The following is an 18,552-nucleotide window of genomic DNA, read 5'->3' as shown; positions in this document are numbered from 1 at the left end:
TTAAAAATAATTATTAAAAAAATAAATCTTATGACTTAGTATAACAATTGACTTATAGTTATAAAAAAATGATGCAAACATTAAATAATATTAAAAATTTTAGTAGACTAGTTGAAAACTACAATAAATATTAAGTAAACTAAAATTATTAAATTGAAATATTATTAGATTTTCTGAATATTATTTTTAAAAATTTATTATTATTTTTATTTTTGCTTTATATTTCTCACAGTGTGACAAATAAAAAATTGAATTTTAGTTTAATTTTTATAAAAATGAAAATTTAGTTGAATCATTTTTTGACATTTAAAAACATATTTCACATTTTACTAATAATATTATAAAAATATAAAATTACATTTAAAAAATAAATAAAAAGCAAATCACTGTTTTACTAGTGATGTTACATCAATGGATGTGTATTTTATTTAATGAGTGAGTGAGTGAGTGAGTGAGTGAGTGAGTGAGTGAGTGAGTGAGTGAGTGAGAGAGAGAACCAGTTTTTCGATTAGACTGTTGATGAAGTTAATCAGGTATTCAAGGATTTAGACAAAATTCATAATAATGTATAAAATTATTTTTATAAACTTTAAATTTTATTATAATAATAATACATTTACTAAAACTGTAGTTAAGTTTATAATATAAATTTTAGAATTGTATTTATTTTTTTTTAATTTTTAGTCATAAATTTATATAAAATATAGTTAAATAAAATTTTGTTTGTGGACATAATAAATATTATACCAAATTACTTACTATAAATTTTTATTATATAAAAGTTATGATTATTATTTACTATTTAATAAAAAATATAAATATAACAATAAAGAAGATTGTTTATACTCAAAAGTAAATTGAAAACTAAATATAGTTAAATGCTTTCAAAACATTTTAGTAGATTTAATTTTATTAAATCATATATTACAGTATAAAAACTTTATATAATATTGTTAATTGCCGTTTAATTTTTAGAAATTAAATATAAATTTATTGTAATTTTTAAATCTATGTAATTTTTGTTGTTTTATTTGTTTTTTAAATTTATAAATTTTAAATAATAATAGTTAGGACATTTAATATTCATCAAGCATAAATACACACTAATTACAATTGTCATTTATTTGAAAATAGGTTTTTTAAAATTTAAAATTCAATTATTTACTTTACTATTTAATTGTAATTTAATTTTTGTTAATTTACTACGAAATTATTTTTAACATATATTTCCTTCAAATGTCTTAAAAACATAATTATAAGCAAAAATAAACAAAAAAATTGCCAAATAATTGATTTAATTAGAAATAAACTTAAATTCGTGATTTAAGTTAATTAAAAAATGATTGCAATTTATTTATTTAAAATAGTACAGTAATATTATAATTATAATATTATAACAGTATAATTATGATAAATCTATTTATACAATGAAACGCTATATAATAAAAAACTTATAGTTAACATTTATTTATAAAAAAAATCAGATTATTCAAATCATTATATATATATATATATAATCAATATAATATATTTTGCCAATGTAATAATTACTAATCAAACCATGTTATTAATCAATAAAATTTATAATCGTGTATTATTGACATTTAAAATTTAAAAACATACTATAAAAATATAGATCAATTATATTATGTATCATATAATTATAATAAATAAAATCCATAAAAATGAGAAAAAATAACATAATCTAATTACTAAAGATTATATAACAGACTATATAACTAAGATATATATTTATAACTTTTTAATTTTTTATATTTATTTTTTAATTATTTTTAACTTTCTGAACGTTATCTATATATACAGCTAATAATAATTAAAAACAAATAATTTATTTTCAACAAAAAAAATCTAAATCTAAACTATTTGTTATAAAACACCAAACATTGTCTCAATATCTTTGGCATATCTGGTGGTAATCTTCAAGCGCTTTAACTTCATGGCTGCAGTCAGCATACCGTTATCGGGTGTCCACTCCTCGGAACAGATCATAATTTTTACGGGTATTTCGCGTTTGTTGAGCTTATACTCGCGACCCGATTCAATTATGTCCCGATGGACGGCATCGACAATCGCACTGTTCGTACAGAGATCAACGTCCGACAGATGAGATAGTTTAAGGTGTTGTGCCAATTGTTGCAATGATTTTTGATTAGGTATGACCAGTGCGATCAGGTAGTCTCTGTAGGCCTTACCTACAATGCATATGTTGTCGACTAGTGTACAGTTTTTCAGACACGACTCAATCTGATAGTAAAAATTTTTTAAAAATAATAATTAATTATTTAATAGAAGAAAAATTAATTTCAATTACTTGTTATTTGTTTAACTAAGTCATCAAAAATTATTGATTTGATTTTTTTTAAAAAGTTTAATTAATTAATTAATTAATAATTATTTCGCACAATTGATTATTACATTTTTGTCTCTCCAATTATTTTTATTTATTTGTGCGAAAACTTTAGTTAAAATAATTAATTAAAACTTTACTAAAACTGTACCATATTTTCTAATAGTAATTATTATTTAGACTAAGCATTACAACATATAATGATAATTAATTTAACAAATAAATTTTTTTATTATTTATAATTTTTGAAATTTGTATGCGCATAATATATGAGAAAATTAAAAATAAAAGTAAAATAAAAATAAAGGTTATTTTCTACATTATTAAATAATTAGAGAAACTTTCAAATCAAATCAAATTATATTTTTGTGTGTGTTTTCATATGGATTATTTGTAACAAAATTTAATTATATAATTTTATTTTATATTTCATCACATAATAAATTTGTATTATTCAAATATTCAAATAAGATAACTAATGATTACATATGATTTATATTTGAATTATTAAATACATGTTTCACTAGAAACTACTGTTTTATTATACTGTATATCATAATACTATTGCAACGATAAAAAAACAAATAAAATACTGTATATAATAAATTGCGATATGATTTCTAACAAATTGAGTCAATATATTTAGTGGAGTTATATTCATTATTCACAACAAAATAGGATTATACTCTACAGTATATATAAATATATATATATACAGTATATTGAATAATATATTCTGATATTATTATATAAAAAGTACGATATATGTGATAAAACAATTACTGTAATGATTAGACTATTTCACAATATGTATGATAAAAAATGATACTGTACTGATTTTTCTATAAATATATATAAATTTATAAATAACAGAAAAAAATTAATCATTTATGCGTCAAAATCAACAACAAATTACTGATTGTATAAAATATTAATGTATTATTGTATTAGAGTAATATTATTTATACTATATATAAATAATACTGTATTAACATTTTTGTAGTGCAATCATTATAATCGGTAATCTAATAGTAAATTACTTTTAATAAATGCAATAAATGTAATCAACAAACATAGCTATTAATTTCCTTTTTAAAAAACATCAAATTTGTTAATATAAAGATTTTTGTTAGATTTTTGCAACAAATAATTTACTACAATTAACTAAAATATCAAACATACACACAAACAGATAACTAATCAATAAAGCTGCGTTCACACGGACAAAATCTAAGTAGACTTGACTTAAGTTTTGGTGTTCACACATTTACTTACTTGAGTTACCTTGACTTAACTCAAGTACAGTAGTGACCCCTTCTTAAGTAAGTTTACTTCATTAAGTACAGTGTGAACACACGAGACTTATAAACTTAGCCAATCAGTGTTAAGTATAATATGTAAATATTATTATGTTTTAAATGCCTGCTTCGCTGTCTAGCAAAAATATTACCTTTAAATTGTTTAATAAATAAAAATTAATTATTTTTTGTCTAATTTTTATAATTAACATCAAAATTAATAAAATAATTTCAATAATTTGATTAATTTTTATAAAATTAAATAAACTTAAGTGTGGCAATGTGAACACATGTTACTTGAAACTTGACTTGAGTACAAGTCAAGTCTACTTGGATAAGCATTAGTGTGAACGCAGCTTAACTATAAAATTTAATCTTAAAAAACTAAAATCAAGCAAAAAAAAATTATTTTTATATCAATATATTTATATAAAATAAAAATATTATATAACTTACTTTTCCCAATGAAAAGTATTCTCCATTTGATAGTTTAATTAAATCTTTTTTGCGGTCAATAATTTTGACGGTTCCGTCGGCAAACACTTCGCCGATATCTCCCGTACGAAACCAGCGGACACTTGAATCGTTGAGATCATCAATAAACGACTCGGTTGTAAGTTTCGGGTTATTGAAGTAGCCGATGGCCACACCACGACTACCGACAATCAACTCGCCGCGCGGATTAGGCTGATCGCTGGCCGTATAGCCACCTTCGGGCCAATCGTCTAGTCGGACGAGAACGTCCTTTAGAGGAGCACCGCATCGATCCCATGACAAGTCTCGATCGTCCATACAGAGGACGGCGCCAAAAGTTTCGGTAGTGCCGTATCCCTGGACAAGGGTTATGTCGAGCGCCGACTTAATCATACGCTGCAAATCGGGCGACAGAGCGGCTCCGCCGACCACCATATGCTCCAGTCGATCACCAAACTGTACCCTTACTTTAGGACACACCAAACTGTTAACAATGGGACAGTCGTAACCTTTTGCTGTCCAATAGCTTTTGTATTTCATTAGAAATGTGAATATAGGGGCTGACACTGGTGTCCGTGCTCTGAGTTTATGGTATATCTCCTTTCGCATGCGATCCAATACTAGCGGAACAGTTACCATAATTGTGGGCTTCAGTAGCTTCAAGTCGCATGTTTCGCCCGGTGCCAGACCCGGTGCTGAATCGTTCAAAGTAAACGGTGTGGCGAAACCGATAGGACAGCCGCCCATAAATGCATACAATTCGATGGACAACTCGAGTGAATGCGATTGCGGCAGATAAGCAATGTATATATGTTTTTCTGGCTCATCCATAAATTTTTCCATCACAGCCGATGCCGATATGCCGGCGCTTACCATCTGTTTGGATGTCATTTGTATGCCTTTCGGTTGGCCAGTAGTTCCCGATGTATAGGATATCTAAATCATTAATACGAAAATGTTTTTAAAAAATAATTTTTTTTTGTATTTTTAAATATAGCAAAAAAATTAAATAATACAATTTGCAACTGATCAGGATCCAGTAGCCAAGTGCTCAGATCCATAGTCAAGTGTAATCCCTGTGCCTGTAATCTGGATATTGGCCATAGTTTGATATGTGATGCAAATTGGGTTTTATTATTTGTGTTAATTGTCTGGGAATTGTTATCAACATATATTACTGTCGAAAGTTTCCGACAATTTTCTAAAAGTTTTCCAACTGTTGGCAGTAAATCATATGTTGTGTATATGTATGAAGCATTGGTCTCATTGATGCAATGAGAGATACCTATTGTAAACAATAATATTATTTGTTGATACAATATTACTTTTACATTTAAATAATAAAAAAATTTAAAGAAAATCTAATTTAAATATTTATAAAATAGATATATAATTTTTTCCAATATTTTATTATATAATTTAAACAGTCTATAAAATACAAATTTTCTTTATAAGTTATTTTAATTAATAAACGAATTGATGTATTAATATTAAATTGTATTGTGTTTTAAAATAATTTAAAACAGTAAAAAAATTTATAATATAATATAGATGTTAAGTTTTCTGAGATAGAAAACTTTATTTATTCACAATAAATAAATAAATTTATGATAAAAATAATAAAAAATAAACAACTAAACTTAAGTTAAATTATAAATAATTTTTTTTTAAATACATTTTATTTCCTATAATAATAATACAGTAACACAACTAACACAATAACTTAATTTATTATTGATTGTCTTTGAAATATTTTTGAGTTTTAGGACAACTAATTGTAAGACAAAAAAATTTGAAATTTTGTTGTTTTATTTAACGTTTTCTGTATTAACTATATATATATGTTATTTTTTTCTGACTAATAGCATTTTTATTTGACACAATTATTTTTTTATTTAAATATATAGCTTTTATCATACAATTATTGTTTTGACAAATAAGACTTTTGATGTAATTAATCATTTTTTCCATTTAAAAATTTACTAAAATTTTGTTATTGTCTATTGTGTTGTCTATTAATTTATAATTCAATATTTGTTTATACATTTACAGTATATTACCAATTGATATATTGTTTTGTTTTATGTTTATGAAATAACGTAAAAACAATAGTTACTAAATAAATATTAAAATACTTAAATACTTAACTATATTTACTTATATACAATTTTTTCAAAAATCTTAAAATTTGTTACTCATTAATCAATTAATCAATAGTATTGAAAAAAAATTATTTACTACTAACTTAGATCATAATTATATTTATTTATAAAAATAATATACTATAAGATTATTAAAATGAAATATTAAACTAAATTATTAATTTTTTAAATATTGTTTTTTTCTAATTAATTAAATATAACTAATTATTGATATTTTAACTAAACTTAATTAGAAATTTTAAAATATCAGTAATCTAGTAAACTAAATAAAATTTATTTTATACAATATATGCTTGATAAGTTTTTAAAAAATATACTGTATATTAAACTTACCATCCTCTCCTAGTGTAGCAAACACTGTAACAATAACTGCACCAATTTTGATGGCCACCTATTATTTTTTATAACAATCAAAAATAATATACAGTATTAATATTAAATATCACAAATTAAAAATTTTACAATAGTAATAATAATAGTTAACAGAAACAAAATGTACCTGATAAAATATCAATGTATCCACACATGTTTCCGTTAGGCATACAATTTTATCTCCTCTTACAACTCCATTAGCTACCAGTGCTTTGGATACACAGTCGACTGTATCGAACACTTCACGATAGGTCATCCATACATATGGACTTAACCGTACTTTTCGCAACACTTTACCGTCCAAACGCATGGCTTGACCGCTACTGTCTCGGCAAACAGTTTCCGCGATAACTGTCCGATAGCCGACACATTGTCTGTCCAGTGGATAGAGTCGGCGCATGAGTTGCATGGCATCGCCAACCGACTCGCTTGTGGTCAACGGATGAAATCGGGTTTCCTGGCACCGGATCCACGGGGAATACGGGTCGTTGGGGTTCAGTTGGACAGCCCGTTGATACTGACATAGCTGTAGTGTTTTGTATGGTTTTTGTAGCACATAGTAAACGGGTAGTGTTAAGTAGGTATAGGTGTGGACACAGAGCCGAAATACAAACATAAATGTTATTTTCAAACACCGCGCTATTGTTGCGGACATTATTTATTATACTTTAATTATTTATTAATATAACAAATATTTATTTTAATTATTATTTTTAGTAAATATTTTATAATTAATTAATACTTGACACACAAACACACACACACATTCATATGGAAAAAATATTTCATACCATATATTATTAATATAATAATAATCCACTAATAAATGTATCAATATTTTATTTTACAATAAACTAAAGTTTGTTTTATTATAATGAAAATACTTTGTAATATTTATTTTATTTAAAAAAAAAAACTATTAGACTATTTGTTAATTACTAATTGATGTACAGTTATTTACCAACTGATCTAATCCAATATCACATGTATATGTTTTTCACAAAACTAGACAAACCACAGATATAACAGTTTTTAGAATACTTAAAAACACCCGAAACTTGTATTTATAATATAAGAGGGACTTTAAAAACATATCTAATGTGAGTGAGTGAGTGAGTGAGTGAGTGAGTGAGTGAGTGAGTGAGTGAGTGAGTGAGAGAGAGAGAGAGAGAGAGAGAGAGAGAGAGAGAGAGAGAGAGAGATTGCATACAAATATATAGGCTATACCTGTTTTTGAGCAAAAATTTTAGTGATATTTTAATAGTATTATTATTGTTATTGGAAATCAAGAAAACTGGTATTTTTTATATTCAGACAAAACTAAAATTTAATAATAAGTAATGTATTTAATGAAAAAAAATTAGTGTAACACTAATTTAAGATACATTATGTAGAATAACTTTGAGATAATTATATATTAATAAATTTAAAGTAAATTATTTAATATTTAAACTATAATTAATATTTAATAGTCTACTCATAACTTAGTTAAGGAGTAATATTAGTTTGACATTGAATTTATATGATTTATAATATTAATATATAATGTTTAATCAAATATTATTGTTGTTCACCTATCATTATTAAATCAAATCTATAAAAAAAATTATTTAAAAAATATAATATTATTAATATTTAACAAAAAAAGCCTTTAAAAAGTGTAATAAAATTTGTAATTTTTAAATATACTGTAATAACGATATTAAAGATGACTTTAATTTAAAAATAAATGTTTATCGCTTAATAAAATAACTATTTTTAATAAATATTTGAAACAAATGTCATTAATCTCATAAATATCTAAAAACAAACAAAAATATATACAATAGTATTAGTTTAGTCTTCTATTTATACAATGTAGTCAAATATTAATAGCATAAAAAATTAAACATAACGTTTATGAATATTTTACTAACCATTAGTATTAATTAATTTAGTAATTGTAATTTTTTGTATTTTAATTTCAATAATTATAGTTTGTTCATTAATTACTAAAGGATAGACAATTAAGAAAACTATTTAATTTAATAAATTACAATATATTGATAAATCAAATTTAATACATGAAAAAATATAATTACCAAAAAAAATGTTAGATGTGTGTTTAGTTATGTAAATATAAAAAAATACAATAATAAACACACATTTTATTGATTAGTATTTAATTTTTTTTTAATAAATATAAAATTTTCAAATAATCCCGCGTTTGGAAAATATTTCAATCAATTTGAAATCATGTGTTAAAATGTATATTATTTCCTATTTTGTGACGTCATTGACAATCTAACCAATCATTGTACAGACAATTTCATATATGTCTAAAATAACAAACATTTATACCATAACTACACTAATATTTATTTATTTTATTTTAGTATTTTTAGTTTTACTATGTACAATTAATAACTAACTAAAAAAAATAATAATGATAATAATTTATTAATTTTAGTAATAATAATAATATTATTATTTTTTAAATTTAATAAATTTACTTGTAAACATTAAATAATGTTATAAAAATTACAATGTCTAATAATTTTTAATTTAACAACAATAACAACAATGTTACCTATCACATTTTAATAATTGTTATCAACAAAAAAAACATTAATCAAAAATTAACATATCACCCTGGTTCAATTAATTAACATCATTTTATTTATTAAATAGTTTTTTTTGATAAAAATAATAATAATTAACAGTTTGTTAATTTTTGTTGTTTAAAAATTAGTAATTAATTAATTAATTTCTTTCTAATGAATTCATTCAACACATACCTGTCCGCTAATAAACGGTGTGTCCGTAAAGTGGGCACCGATTTGTGTGCTATTATTATTTGTAAGTTTTATTTCATATATCATTTTTTATTTTTGTTTGTCAATAAATTTTTAACTAGCTAATTTTTGTTTTTGTTATTTTTTTAAATTTCACACACCCACTCCGCCCCCGTCCTCCCCCCCCCAACTAGTGGGTATACCAGTGTTTGTACTATTCCTGGTGGGACAGCCCTACAAACGTGGCTTCAATTGTGATGATGAGTCCATCCGATACCCGTATAAAGACAATACCATAACTAGTGTTGTCAACTATCTCTACTCGACATTGATTCCCATTATAACAGTTTAGTTATTATTATTATTATTATTAAATATAATTATTTAGTACTAATACTATTGACACCTTTTATTGTCATTTCCTGTTATAACAATAATAATAATAATAGTGAACTACAATACAGTATATATGTATTGAAATATTTGAAAAAATATATAATTGTTACACAAAATCCTTTATTATATAATTTAACTTAAAATTTTAATTTGTAATACTTTTACTAAATTACCAGTAACTCTATATTTAATTTTATCTAACTTTAGATATTGATCTAGTTAATCTTTAATTAGCAATTGTTTAGTCATAAAAATGTCAATGTTATACTTATATTTTATATAGTTTATATTTATTTGAATTTAGATTGATATTGTTAGTAATTTTATCGATAATTTTTTATTAATATCTATTATTACTAAATATACAGACAGTAAATATTTATAATACTAGTTTCCAAGTTACAATGCATTTATATTTGTTTAATTATTTTTTTAAATACTGTATTACAAAAAAATAATTGATAGTTCATTAATTTAATCCTGATTTAATTATTTTTTCTATAAATGAAATAATTATAATTTTATGCTAGATTAATTTTTTAAGAATAATTTAGTTATAAAAAAATTATAAATAATTTCTAAGCGTTTAATTTTTTATATGCCGATAATTATTAATATGTTTCTAATAATTAGCATAATTTATCATATCATAAAATAGCTATAATTTTTTGTTATAGATATAATACCTGTATTACCTGTAATATATGAATTACATTATATAAACAATCTACATGATTAGACAATATGTTATTGATAATTATTAATAAGGTATAAAAATTTTAATAATTTTTATTTTTAAACTACGGTACAAAATTTTGAATGACATATTTATTTATTTTTTTAAATATATCTTACATTTATCTAAAATTTATTACAGATAATCATCGTTGAGATAGTATACCACCGAAAAGCTATCCAAAATTATAATCAAAGTCAGGATCCGGATGATAGCACCGGCCTAAACAAAATGCCCGCCAATACTGACCTGTTATGGCAAATCTATTGCCGATTAGCACCGTTTATTTTTGGTGCACTCATATCCCAGTTGACCACCGACATAGCCAAATACACTATCGGTCGATTGAGGCCACACTTTATCGATGTATGCAAACCGGAAATATCGGACGGCACAAGATTTACCATTCAAACAGGATGTCAGGGTTATGAGTATCGGTATATTACTGACTACCAGTGCACATCAATTGAGTTTAACGATCACCGCAAACGTGATGCACACTTATCTTTTATGTCCGGACATTCATCGTTTGTTGCCTACTGTCTGGTCTATCTTGTGGTCAGTACTAACCGACTCATAAACACATATATATATATATATAGTTTTAAATATATTTATAGATATTTTCTTTTTTTTGTTGTTTTTGTGTATAGATCTATCTCCAGGTGCGCCTTAGATGGTCAGCACTGGGTTTCATTCGTCCCCTGTATCAGACACTGCTAATATATTTGGTGATATATACTGGATTTACCCGTATATCAGACTATAAACATCACTGGAGTGATGTACTTATCGGTCTACTACAGGGACTGGTAGTTGCTATACTCAGTACTGTTTTCATATCTGACTTATTTGCCACCAGAACTCGTATCGTTGGCTGTCCGACAACAGCAGCAGCAGAGTTGACCGATAGCTACGGTACTAATAGTCAAAGCACTGGTATTATTCATCAATCGCCTAAACGTCATCCCAATTATGACAGTTGTAAAGTAGAAATGGATGAAAACCTAAGTAAATAAGTCATAAATAAATTCAATCAATCAATTGTTATATATCGGGTACTTCTAGTATATGTTCATAAGTTTTTGAGTACTTTTTTTTGTTTTATGTAAATTATAGTATTATACCGGTATATACCTGTATGTCATGTTTTGCATTTATTGGTAAGGGTTGTCAAAAATATTGTTTGCATTTTTAACAACCCTTTTGTTGTTAACAAATAATAACATTTATTTTCACTACTAATACTGGTTAATATCGTTTGGTATCTATGTTTACTAATTAATTACTAATTTAAATAACTTTAAATGTTTACCATTTATATGCCTAACATTGCACACGTACCGTATTTTTACACGTTTTCCCCCATTTTTTTCTAGGACTATACGATAATGATATAAACATTTGATAATTTTCGTGGACTAAATTGAATTTCAATATTTTGTTTTTTATTATAATGCGCGAAATATTTAACTATTACAGTATAATAATTATTATTATTATTTTCCAACTATTACGATATTATATAATATATTATCTTTTTACGGAAATGTAAAATTATATCATTTGATTTTGTTTAAAAATTTTCATTATTTCTAATATTTTTATATTTTTTTGAAAAATTGGTTCATATTTAACAAAATTATTTTTTGCTTTGTTTTGATAAATTTCATAATAATATAGCCTAGTCATTGTTTAAATAATTTTTTACAATTTATTTATTTTAAAATACCATAATTAGATTGTAAAAATATTTTTAATCAATTACATTACATTAATTTTATTTTATTTTTTTTATATAAAAAACATTCAATGCCTAAGATTTAATATTTATTAGAAATACAGTACAAACTAATCAATAGATGATTACTATAATTAACAACACTTTTGTCTATATTATTATTTAGTCATTTTTATTAAACACATTAAACCACAAAAAAAGTTATTAGACATTATATAATGGTTTAATTATAATTAATTTAGAAAATATTTAAAAATGATATAACAATAAAAACACACATACAATACACTCATTTCATATTAATAATACTACTGTTAATGAAACTTGAATTATATTTATAAGCAAATTGCAAAGTATTTATATATCAACAACAAAAAATTACAATCAAAATAAATCACTTAAAATTTAGATGAATTGTTATTATTATTATTTGTATGTTTATGTGAATATTATCCGAGTCTTAATGGGAACCGTTAGCATCAAACTGACCGCTTAATTACTGGTCAACAATTCTCAGATCCGACAAATAGGCGCCGCCGTCGGCCGAAAAGTTAACACCCGTGACATAGGAGGCGTCATCGGAGGCCAAATAGGCCACTACGTGGGCAATGTCTTGTGGTGTACCGTACAAACCTAATGGTGACGATTGTTTCAAACTTTCCTCTTGTACTCTCACCATATCCTCAGTAAAACCAATGGCAGCTAAATATATGATTTAATTTTTTTTTTAGAAATGCAAAACTGATAAAATACTATTTGTGTCATTAATTTGTTTGTATACCTAAAAAGTTTGATTTAACTGCACCTGAACTGTGAGAATATAAAAAAAATTTAATTAATTATACAACAAGTAAACAAAAAAATAATAGTTTTTATCATAATTTACTTAATACTATTGACACGTATGCCTTTGGGTCCCAACTCCAGTGACAAACATTTTGTAAACATATCTAACGTGCTTTTGGCCATACAATAGGCAAAAAACGGGCCAATCTATAGGGTTGGCGGAAAAATTTTTAGTGACATTTAAAGTTTTGCTAACTAATTAATTACCGGTTTAAGAGCCACAATACTGGATATGTTTATGATGTTACCGCCTGAGCGCTCCAAATAAGGTACAGCCAGTTGTGTCAATTGGATAACTGACCGCAGGTCCAGATTCATAACGTTTTCGTAGTTTTGTACGACATTCGGGTCGTAGATAGATGTCGTCCACGACTGGCCCGCATTGTTGACCAATATATCCAGTTTGTTGAACGCGCCAATAGTGGTGTCCACCAATCGTTGGACGTCCTCATCGCGGGTTATGTCGGCCACTACTTCTAGTGCCTATTGTTTGCAAATTAATAGGTTTTCAGTTTAGTAGTTATTTTAAGATTAATGTATAATAAAGAAAAACTATAAATATTAACCACAAATAATACAACTAATAATTAAACCACATTATATATTAATATAAGATATATTTTTTTTAATTAATTAATATAATTCAAGTAATTTTAGGTTATTTTTGGGGATAAACTGATATTTTACAACAAACCTTCAGACCTTTGGGTGATATAGTTTGACAAACTTTGGCCACACGGTTAAGGTTAGCGGCATTACGGCCGGTTATGACCACTTGTGCGCCCAATTCGGCCAAATATTTGGCTATACCTTCGCCAATGCCACTGCTGGCACCGGTAACAATAGCTACCTTACCTTTAAAATCCAAACTATTGGTCATTTTGTCACCGATATTATTATTATTATAAATAGTTTGCTTATGATTTTGATTCCCTATTTTGAATAATTTTTAGTTGCAATAAACTGCTGTTTGAAAATATTATTTAAACTAAACATAAGTTATTTTACTCTATTGTAGAGTTTTTCATTTAATAATGTCCTAAAAATTTTAGGTAATATAAAAATTATTATAATAAATAGATATTTTCTTTATATGTTGAAATTATATTAGATAAAAATTAATATATTATTTATAGTGTAAAATATTTTTTTAAATATCAGTTTAAAACATTACAATAATTTAATCGATAAATAAAATATTTTTACAACAAAAATGTTATAATATTTTTTCGGTTAACATTTTTCATCAAAAACTATTAACCTATATATTGTTACTTAAATATTATAATTTAAATATTTTTATGTTTAAATTATCTAAAATATTTTTTTATAGATGTATAAAATTTTAGTAATTTAATTTTTTTAGATTAATAATTTAGGTTTATTTATTAGAATTTTTAAAATTAGAATTTATTATAGCATTTAAAATATATAAGATAATAATTATCAAAAAAACTAACAAAACAAAATAATGATAAATTAATATATATATATATTGTTAAAAAATAATATATAACATATTGTAATTATTATAAACAATATTCTTTAAAAATTATAGCAAATATTATTTTTAATTTAAAAATATTATAGATTTATTATAAACTAATTTAGTTTTATGATTTTAAATATATTTTCAGACAAAATTCACTAGAAATACCTATCAATTTAAATAATAAATTAAATTATATATATATATATATATATAATTGATAAAATATATATTTATTTGTTTTAATTGGCAATTTATAGTAACATCTGTCAAATCACAAGATTAATGCAACAAAAAATGATAATTTTTGACTTCATGTGTGGCAATAGATTATCGCAAAACTTTGTTTTTCACAATTAAAAACTATAAAAAAAATTTTATATAAATTTATATGTATATATATAAATAGGTATATTATTATTATATATTTTTATTTTAAAAAAAATACTTTAATATTATCAATAATAATGAAGTTGTTATTATCAGTAACATTAGCGCTGGTCTGTGTTGCGCACAGTGTTTTGGCCGACACACCGGCCAACTGTACCTATGAAGACATACGCGGTGTTTGGACACTATCCGAATCGGACCGGTCGGCCGAAAAGACTGAAAAATGTGAAGGCACTATACGGGCCGTACATCAAGTAAAGGTAGAGCTCCAGTATCCCAATGTTGCCGTCGACGAGTTTGGCAATAAAGGTATATATCTCATTGGATGATTATATCAATATAATTATGACATACCTGTCCTCTCTCTCTCTCTCTATAGGCACGTGGACTATCATCTATAACCAGGGTTTCGAAGTGGTTGTCAATAATCGTAGATATTTTGCTTTCTCTGACTATAAACAAGAAGGCAGTCGTGTGACCAGTATTTGTCATGAAACCAAACCCGGTTGGTCTCATGATGTGTTGGGTCACAACTGGGCCTGTTTTACGGGACATAAACAGACAAACGGTTCAATGATTGTCAAGACATATACTGTAGATGAACGAGAAGCCAGTCTCAAGACACGTGTGTTCAGACAGAGTGCCGATGCGATCGCCAAAATCAATTCAATGCAAAACCTGTGGACAGCCAAACATTATCCAGAGTTTGAGGGCAAAACCTACGCTGAAATGGAACTGTTGGCCGGCGGACCTAAATCTAAGATTATTGGGTAATTAAAAACAAACAAAACATAATATTCAAAATTAATTGATTGACAAAAACAATAAATTATTTATTTGTTGACACTAAAGTCGTCCCCAACCGGCACCAGTTACCGACGAAGACCGCTATTTAGCCAGTCAGTTGCCCGATGAGTTTGATTGGCGTAACGTTAGCGGTGTTAACTATGTTAGTCCTGTCCGAAATCAAGGAGGTTGTGGCAGTTGTTTTGCATTTGCTTCGGTCCATATGATCGAATCCAGACTCCGACGATTGACCAACAATACCGAACAAGTAGTACTGTCGCCGCAGGACATTGTCAGCTGTTCCGAGTATTCACAGGGATGTGACGGTGGCTTTCCATACCTGACCGCTGTTAGTATATATTTCTATTATTATTATTTCTGTATCTATATGTTTAGTATAGTCTAATAAAATGGTATATATTTGTAACTCAGGGTAAGTACGCTCAAGATTTTGGCCTAACTCTCGAAGCCAACTATCCATACGAAGGCCGAACCACAAAATGTACGCCAAAAAAACAGGGCAATCGTTACTATACTGCTCTATACAATTATATTGGCGGCTTTTATGGCGGTACCAATGAGGAACGTATGCTTGTATCGCTGGTCAACAACGGTCCGTTTGCCATTGGTTTTATGGTTCACGGAGACTTCCAGAGCTATCACTCGGGTATCTATCGGCACACACATGTCACACACGATGAAACGGCTGCACAGTTGGCCCGATTTAATCCGTTTGTTGAGACCAATCACGCGGTCACTGTTGTCGGCTACGGCAAAGACCAAAGCTCAGGGCTTAAGTACTGGACAGTGAAAAACAGTTGGGGCGCCAGTTGGGGTGAACATGGTTATTTTAGGATTCTCCGTGGCACCAATGAGTGCGGTATGGAAAGTATAGCACTTGAGGCCATTCCTATACCTAACTGAGCTGACTATTATAATCAGTACTATAGTTATGATGATAATTTTATAATTATAAAATTCTTAATAACTATAATCAAAAATATTTTTATTTAATAAATAAATAAATAAATATTTTTATTTTATCAATAAATTAAATGATAAATCTAAGTTGTGGTATAATTATAACTAAAATACTAAATAAACTCTAATAATAATTAAAGTAATCCAATAATTTTTAAAACACATTTATAGATAAATTTGTAATACATGTTACAGATAGATATTTTGTGGTAAGATTAGAAAACAATTAAATTTTTTATTAAAAAAATTAAATATTTATATATAATTATATTCATAACATAAACTTGAAAATTTGATTAATTAATTACTACTAAGAATACTATAAGAATAATATAATAAACATATGAAAAAATTCACATTAAATTAGTTGATAATCAAAATATTTTTTACATTTATAAAACTATAAATACAGTATTCATTAATACATTATACTGTTATTAGATATTTCAATTAGTAGGAGTGTATAAACTAAATATATAAATAATGGTTAATAGGGTTGTTATACTAATATCAGTGTTGGTATGTCTATATAGTGTACGATGCGATACACCGGCCAACTGTACCTATGAAGACATACGTGGAGTTTGGTTAGTGTCTGAATCCGAGCGATCGGCAGAAAGGACAGAGAAGTGTGACGGCACTCAACGATCACTCTATAAGGTTAAGATTGAACTCCAGTATCCAAACATAGCAGTGGATGAGTTTGGCAATAAAGGTATGTCTATTAAACAGTATAATTGAGAAAATATTTTTCCTTTTTATAATAATAATATATACGGTATAACTATCCATTGTGTTTGCATCAATGGCACAGTTAGAGTCACGCATACGTGTGTTAACCAAAAACAAAGAACAATTGGTTTTTTCGCCGCAAGACGTGGTCAGCTGTTCCGAGTACTCGCAGGGATGCGCCGGTGGTTTTGCATATTTAACTGCTGTAAGGCACATGTAGTTTAAACTAATCTATATTATACTTTTAATATTTAAAAAAATAAATTACTTTTTATAGGGAAAGTATGCACAAGATTTTGGTGTTACAATAGAAGATAACTTTCCCTATGTGGGCCATAATTCAGAGTGCAAGGCCAAAAAAGTGGGAAACAGATATTACACGGCCAACTATAGCTATGTTGGCGGCTATTACGGTGCCGGCAACGAAGCTCGTATATTGGTATCACTGATCAACAACGGGCCACTGGCTGTTGACTTTCAAGTAGAAAGTGATTTCCAGTCGTATCATAAAGGTATCTATAAACACACTAAGGTATCGGTCGACAATAGTCTGGTCAGATATAACCCGTTCTTTGAGGTCAATCACGCCGTACTGGTGGTAGGCTATGGTGTGGATAAAGAGACAAATACCAAGTATTGGATTGTGAAAAACAGTTGGGGCGCCAATTGGGGTGAAAATGGCTACTTTAGGATAGTGCGCGGAATCAATGAAGTTGGCATTGAAAGTGCCGCTGTCGAGGTCACACCTATACCTAATTAGATGAATAATCTTTTAATAAAATAAAATATTTAATAAAATAATTTTTTTAAATTTTTTCCCCAAAATTACCTAATAATATTTAGTATATACAATATATATTAAATTCAGTTTAGTATTATACAATATATAAAATAAAATTTTATTTATTATATTTATTATTGTATTCAAAATATTTTTTTTTTTTAAAAGATTTATTTCAAACATAACTTATATAATAAAGATTTTTTAAAAAGTAATATTAAATTTA

At 26.2% G+C, this 18,552-nt stretch overlaps 5 protein-coding genes across 5 annotated transcripts; 3 read left to right on the top strand and 2 right to left on the bottom strand.

Moving 5' to 3' along the window:
- Positions 1-1,887: 1,887 nt before the first annotated feature.
- LOC128958283 (long-chain-fatty-acid--CoA ligase 4-like) lies at positions 1,888-7,324 on the bottom strand. Its single transcript, XM_054304098.1, has 5 exons — positions 6,802-7,324; positions 6,636-6,693; positions 5,157-5,425; positions 4,123-5,076; positions 1,888-2,265 (listed from the first exon to the last, which is right to left on the bottom strand). Exons 1-5 carry the CDS (start codon positions 7,288-7,290, stop codon positions 1,888-1,890), a joined length of 2,148 nt encoding a protein of 715 aa, XP_054160073.1. The 5' UTR covers positions 7,291-7,324.
- A 1,992-nt stretch (positions 7,325-9,316) lies between these two features.
- LOC128958986 (putative phosphatidate phosphatase) lies at positions 9,317-12,011 on the top strand. Its single transcript, XM_054304955.1, has 5 exons — positions 9,317-9,512; positions 9,643-9,794; positions 10,722-11,138; positions 11,234-11,591; positions 11,960-12,011. Exons 1-5 carry the CDS (start codon positions 9,431-9,433, stop codon positions 11,986-11,988), a joined length of 1,038 nt encoding a protein of 345 aa, XP_054160930.1. The 5' UTR covers positions 9,317-9,430; the 3' UTR covers positions 11,989-12,011.
- A 771-nt stretch (positions 12,012-12,782) lies between these two features.
- LOC128958308 (3-oxoacyl-[acyl-carrier-protein] reductase FabG-like) lies at positions 12,783-14,121 on the bottom strand. The gene is made up of 5 exons (XM_054304146.1): positions 13,862-14,121; positions 13,375-13,650; positions 13,208-13,314; positions 13,103-13,131; positions 12,783-13,023 (listed from the first exon to the last, which is right to left on the bottom strand). Exons 1-5 carry the CDS (start codon positions 14,045-14,047, stop codon positions 12,818-12,820), a joined length of 804 nt encoding a protein of 267 aa, XP_054160121.1. The 5' UTR covers positions 14,048-14,121; the 3' UTR covers positions 12,783-12,817.
- Positions 14,122-15,089: 968 nt separating this feature from the next.
- LOC128958763 (dipeptidyl peptidase 1-like) lies at positions 15,090-16,815 on the top strand. The gene is made up of 4 exons (XM_054304688.1): positions 15,090-15,355; positions 15,426-15,816; positions 15,899-16,181; positions 16,265-16,815. Exons 1-4 carry the CDS (start codon positions 15,124-15,126, stop codon positions 16,754-16,756), a joined length of 1,398 nt encoding a protein of 465 aa, XP_054160663.1. The 5' UTR covers positions 15,090-15,123; the 3' UTR covers positions 16,757-16,815.
- A 453-nt stretch (positions 16,816-17,268) lies between these two features.
- Positions 17,269-18,305, top strand: LOC128958282 (cathepsin C-like). The gene is made up of 3 exons (XM_054304097.1): positions 17,269-17,528; positions 17,632-17,750; positions 17,823-18,305. Exons 1-3 carry the CDS (start codon positions 17,297-17,299, stop codon positions 18,303-18,305), a joined length of 834 nt encoding a protein of 277 aa, XP_054160072.1. The 5' UTR covers positions 17,269-17,296.
- Positions 18,306-18,552: the final 247 nt, after the last annotated feature.

The sequence above is a fragment of the Oppia nitens genome, unplaced genomic scaffold (assembly GCF_028296485.1).
Source record: "Oppia nitens isolate AA-2021 unplaced genomic scaffold, nextdenovo-longstitch-racon4-pilon3 scaffold3_pilon_pilon_pilon, whole genome shotgun sequence".
In the NCBI taxonomy this organism is placed as follows: Eukaryota; Metazoa; Arthropoda; class Arachnida; order Sarcoptiformes; family Oppiidae; genus Oppia; species Oppia nitens.
Note: the sequence above shows the minus strand (reverse complement) of the source record. Positions and strands in the feature narration are given on the sequence as shown.

What these genes read in the sequence shown, in the direction of transcription:
- LOC128958282 (XM_054304097.1), top strand. Translation starts at nt 17,297, where the DNA reads ATGGTTAATAGGGTTGTTATACTAATATCAGTGTTGGTATGTCTATAT. An exon ending in GGATGAGTTTGGCAATAAAG is followed by an intron (nt 17,529 to 17,631) that starts GTATGTCTATTA and finishes TGGCACAGTTAG; the next exon opens with AGTCACGCATACGTGTGTTA. An exon ending in GTTTTGCATATTTAACTGCT is followed by an intron (nt 17,751 to 17,822) that starts GTAAGGCACATG and finishes TACTTTTTATAG; the next exon opens with GGAAAGTATGCACAAGATTT.
- LOC128958283 (XM_054304098.1), bottom strand. Translation starts at nt 7,290, where the DNA reads ATGTTTGTATTTCGGCTCTGTGTCCACACCTATACCTACTTAACACTA. An exon ending in TGCTACACTAGGAGAGGATG is followed by an intron (nt 5,426 to 6,635) that starts GTAAGTTTAATA and finishes TGTTTACAATAG; the next exon opens with GTATCTCTCATTGCATCAAT. An exon ending in AATACTTTTCATTGGGAAAA is followed by an intron (nt 2,266 to 4,122) that starts GTAAGTTATATA and finishes TTTTACTATCAG; the next exon opens with ATTGAGTCGTGTCTGAAAAA.
- LOC128958308 (XM_054304146.1), bottom strand. Translation starts at nt 14,047, where the DNA reads ATGACCAATAGTTTGGATTTTAAAGGTAAGGTAGCTATTGTTACCGGT. An exon ending in GTATTGTGGCTCTTAAACCG is followed by an intron (nt 13,315 to 13,374) that starts GTAATTAATTAG and finishes CCAACCCTATAG; the next exon opens with ATTGGCCCGTTTTTTGCCTA. An exon ending in ATACGTGTCAATAGTATTAA is followed by an intron (nt 13,132 to 13,207) that starts GTAAATTATGAT and finishes ATATTCTCACAG; the next exon opens with TTCAGGTGCAGTTAAATCAA.
- LOC128958763 (XM_054304688.1), top strand. Translation starts at nt 15,124, where the DNA reads ATGAAGTTGTTATTATCAGTAACATTAGCGCTGGTCTGTGTTGCGCAC. An exon ending in CGACGAGTTTGGCAATAAAG is followed by an intron (nt 15,356 to 15,425) that starts GTATATATCTCA and finishes CTCTCTCTATAG; the next exon opens with GCACGTGGACTATCATCTAT. An exon ending in GCTTTCCATACCTGACCGCT is followed by an intron (nt 16,182 to 16,264) that starts GTTAGTATATAT and finishes TTTGTAACTCAG; the next exon opens with GGTAAGTACGCTCAAGATTT.
- LOC128958986 (XM_054304955.1), top strand. Translation starts at nt 9,431, where the DNA reads ATGAATTCATTCAACACATACCTGTCCGCTAATAAACGGTGTGTCCGT. An exon ending in CATTGATTCCCATTATAACA is followed by an intron (nt 9,795 to 10,721) that starts GTTTAGTTATTA and finishes AATTTATTACAG; the next exon opens with ATAATCATCGTTGAGATAGT. An exon ending in ACTGTCTGGTCTATCTTGTG is followed by an intron (nt 11,139 to 11,233) that starts GTCAGTACTAAC and finishes TTTTGTGTATAG; the next exon opens with ATCTATCTCCAGGTGCGCCT.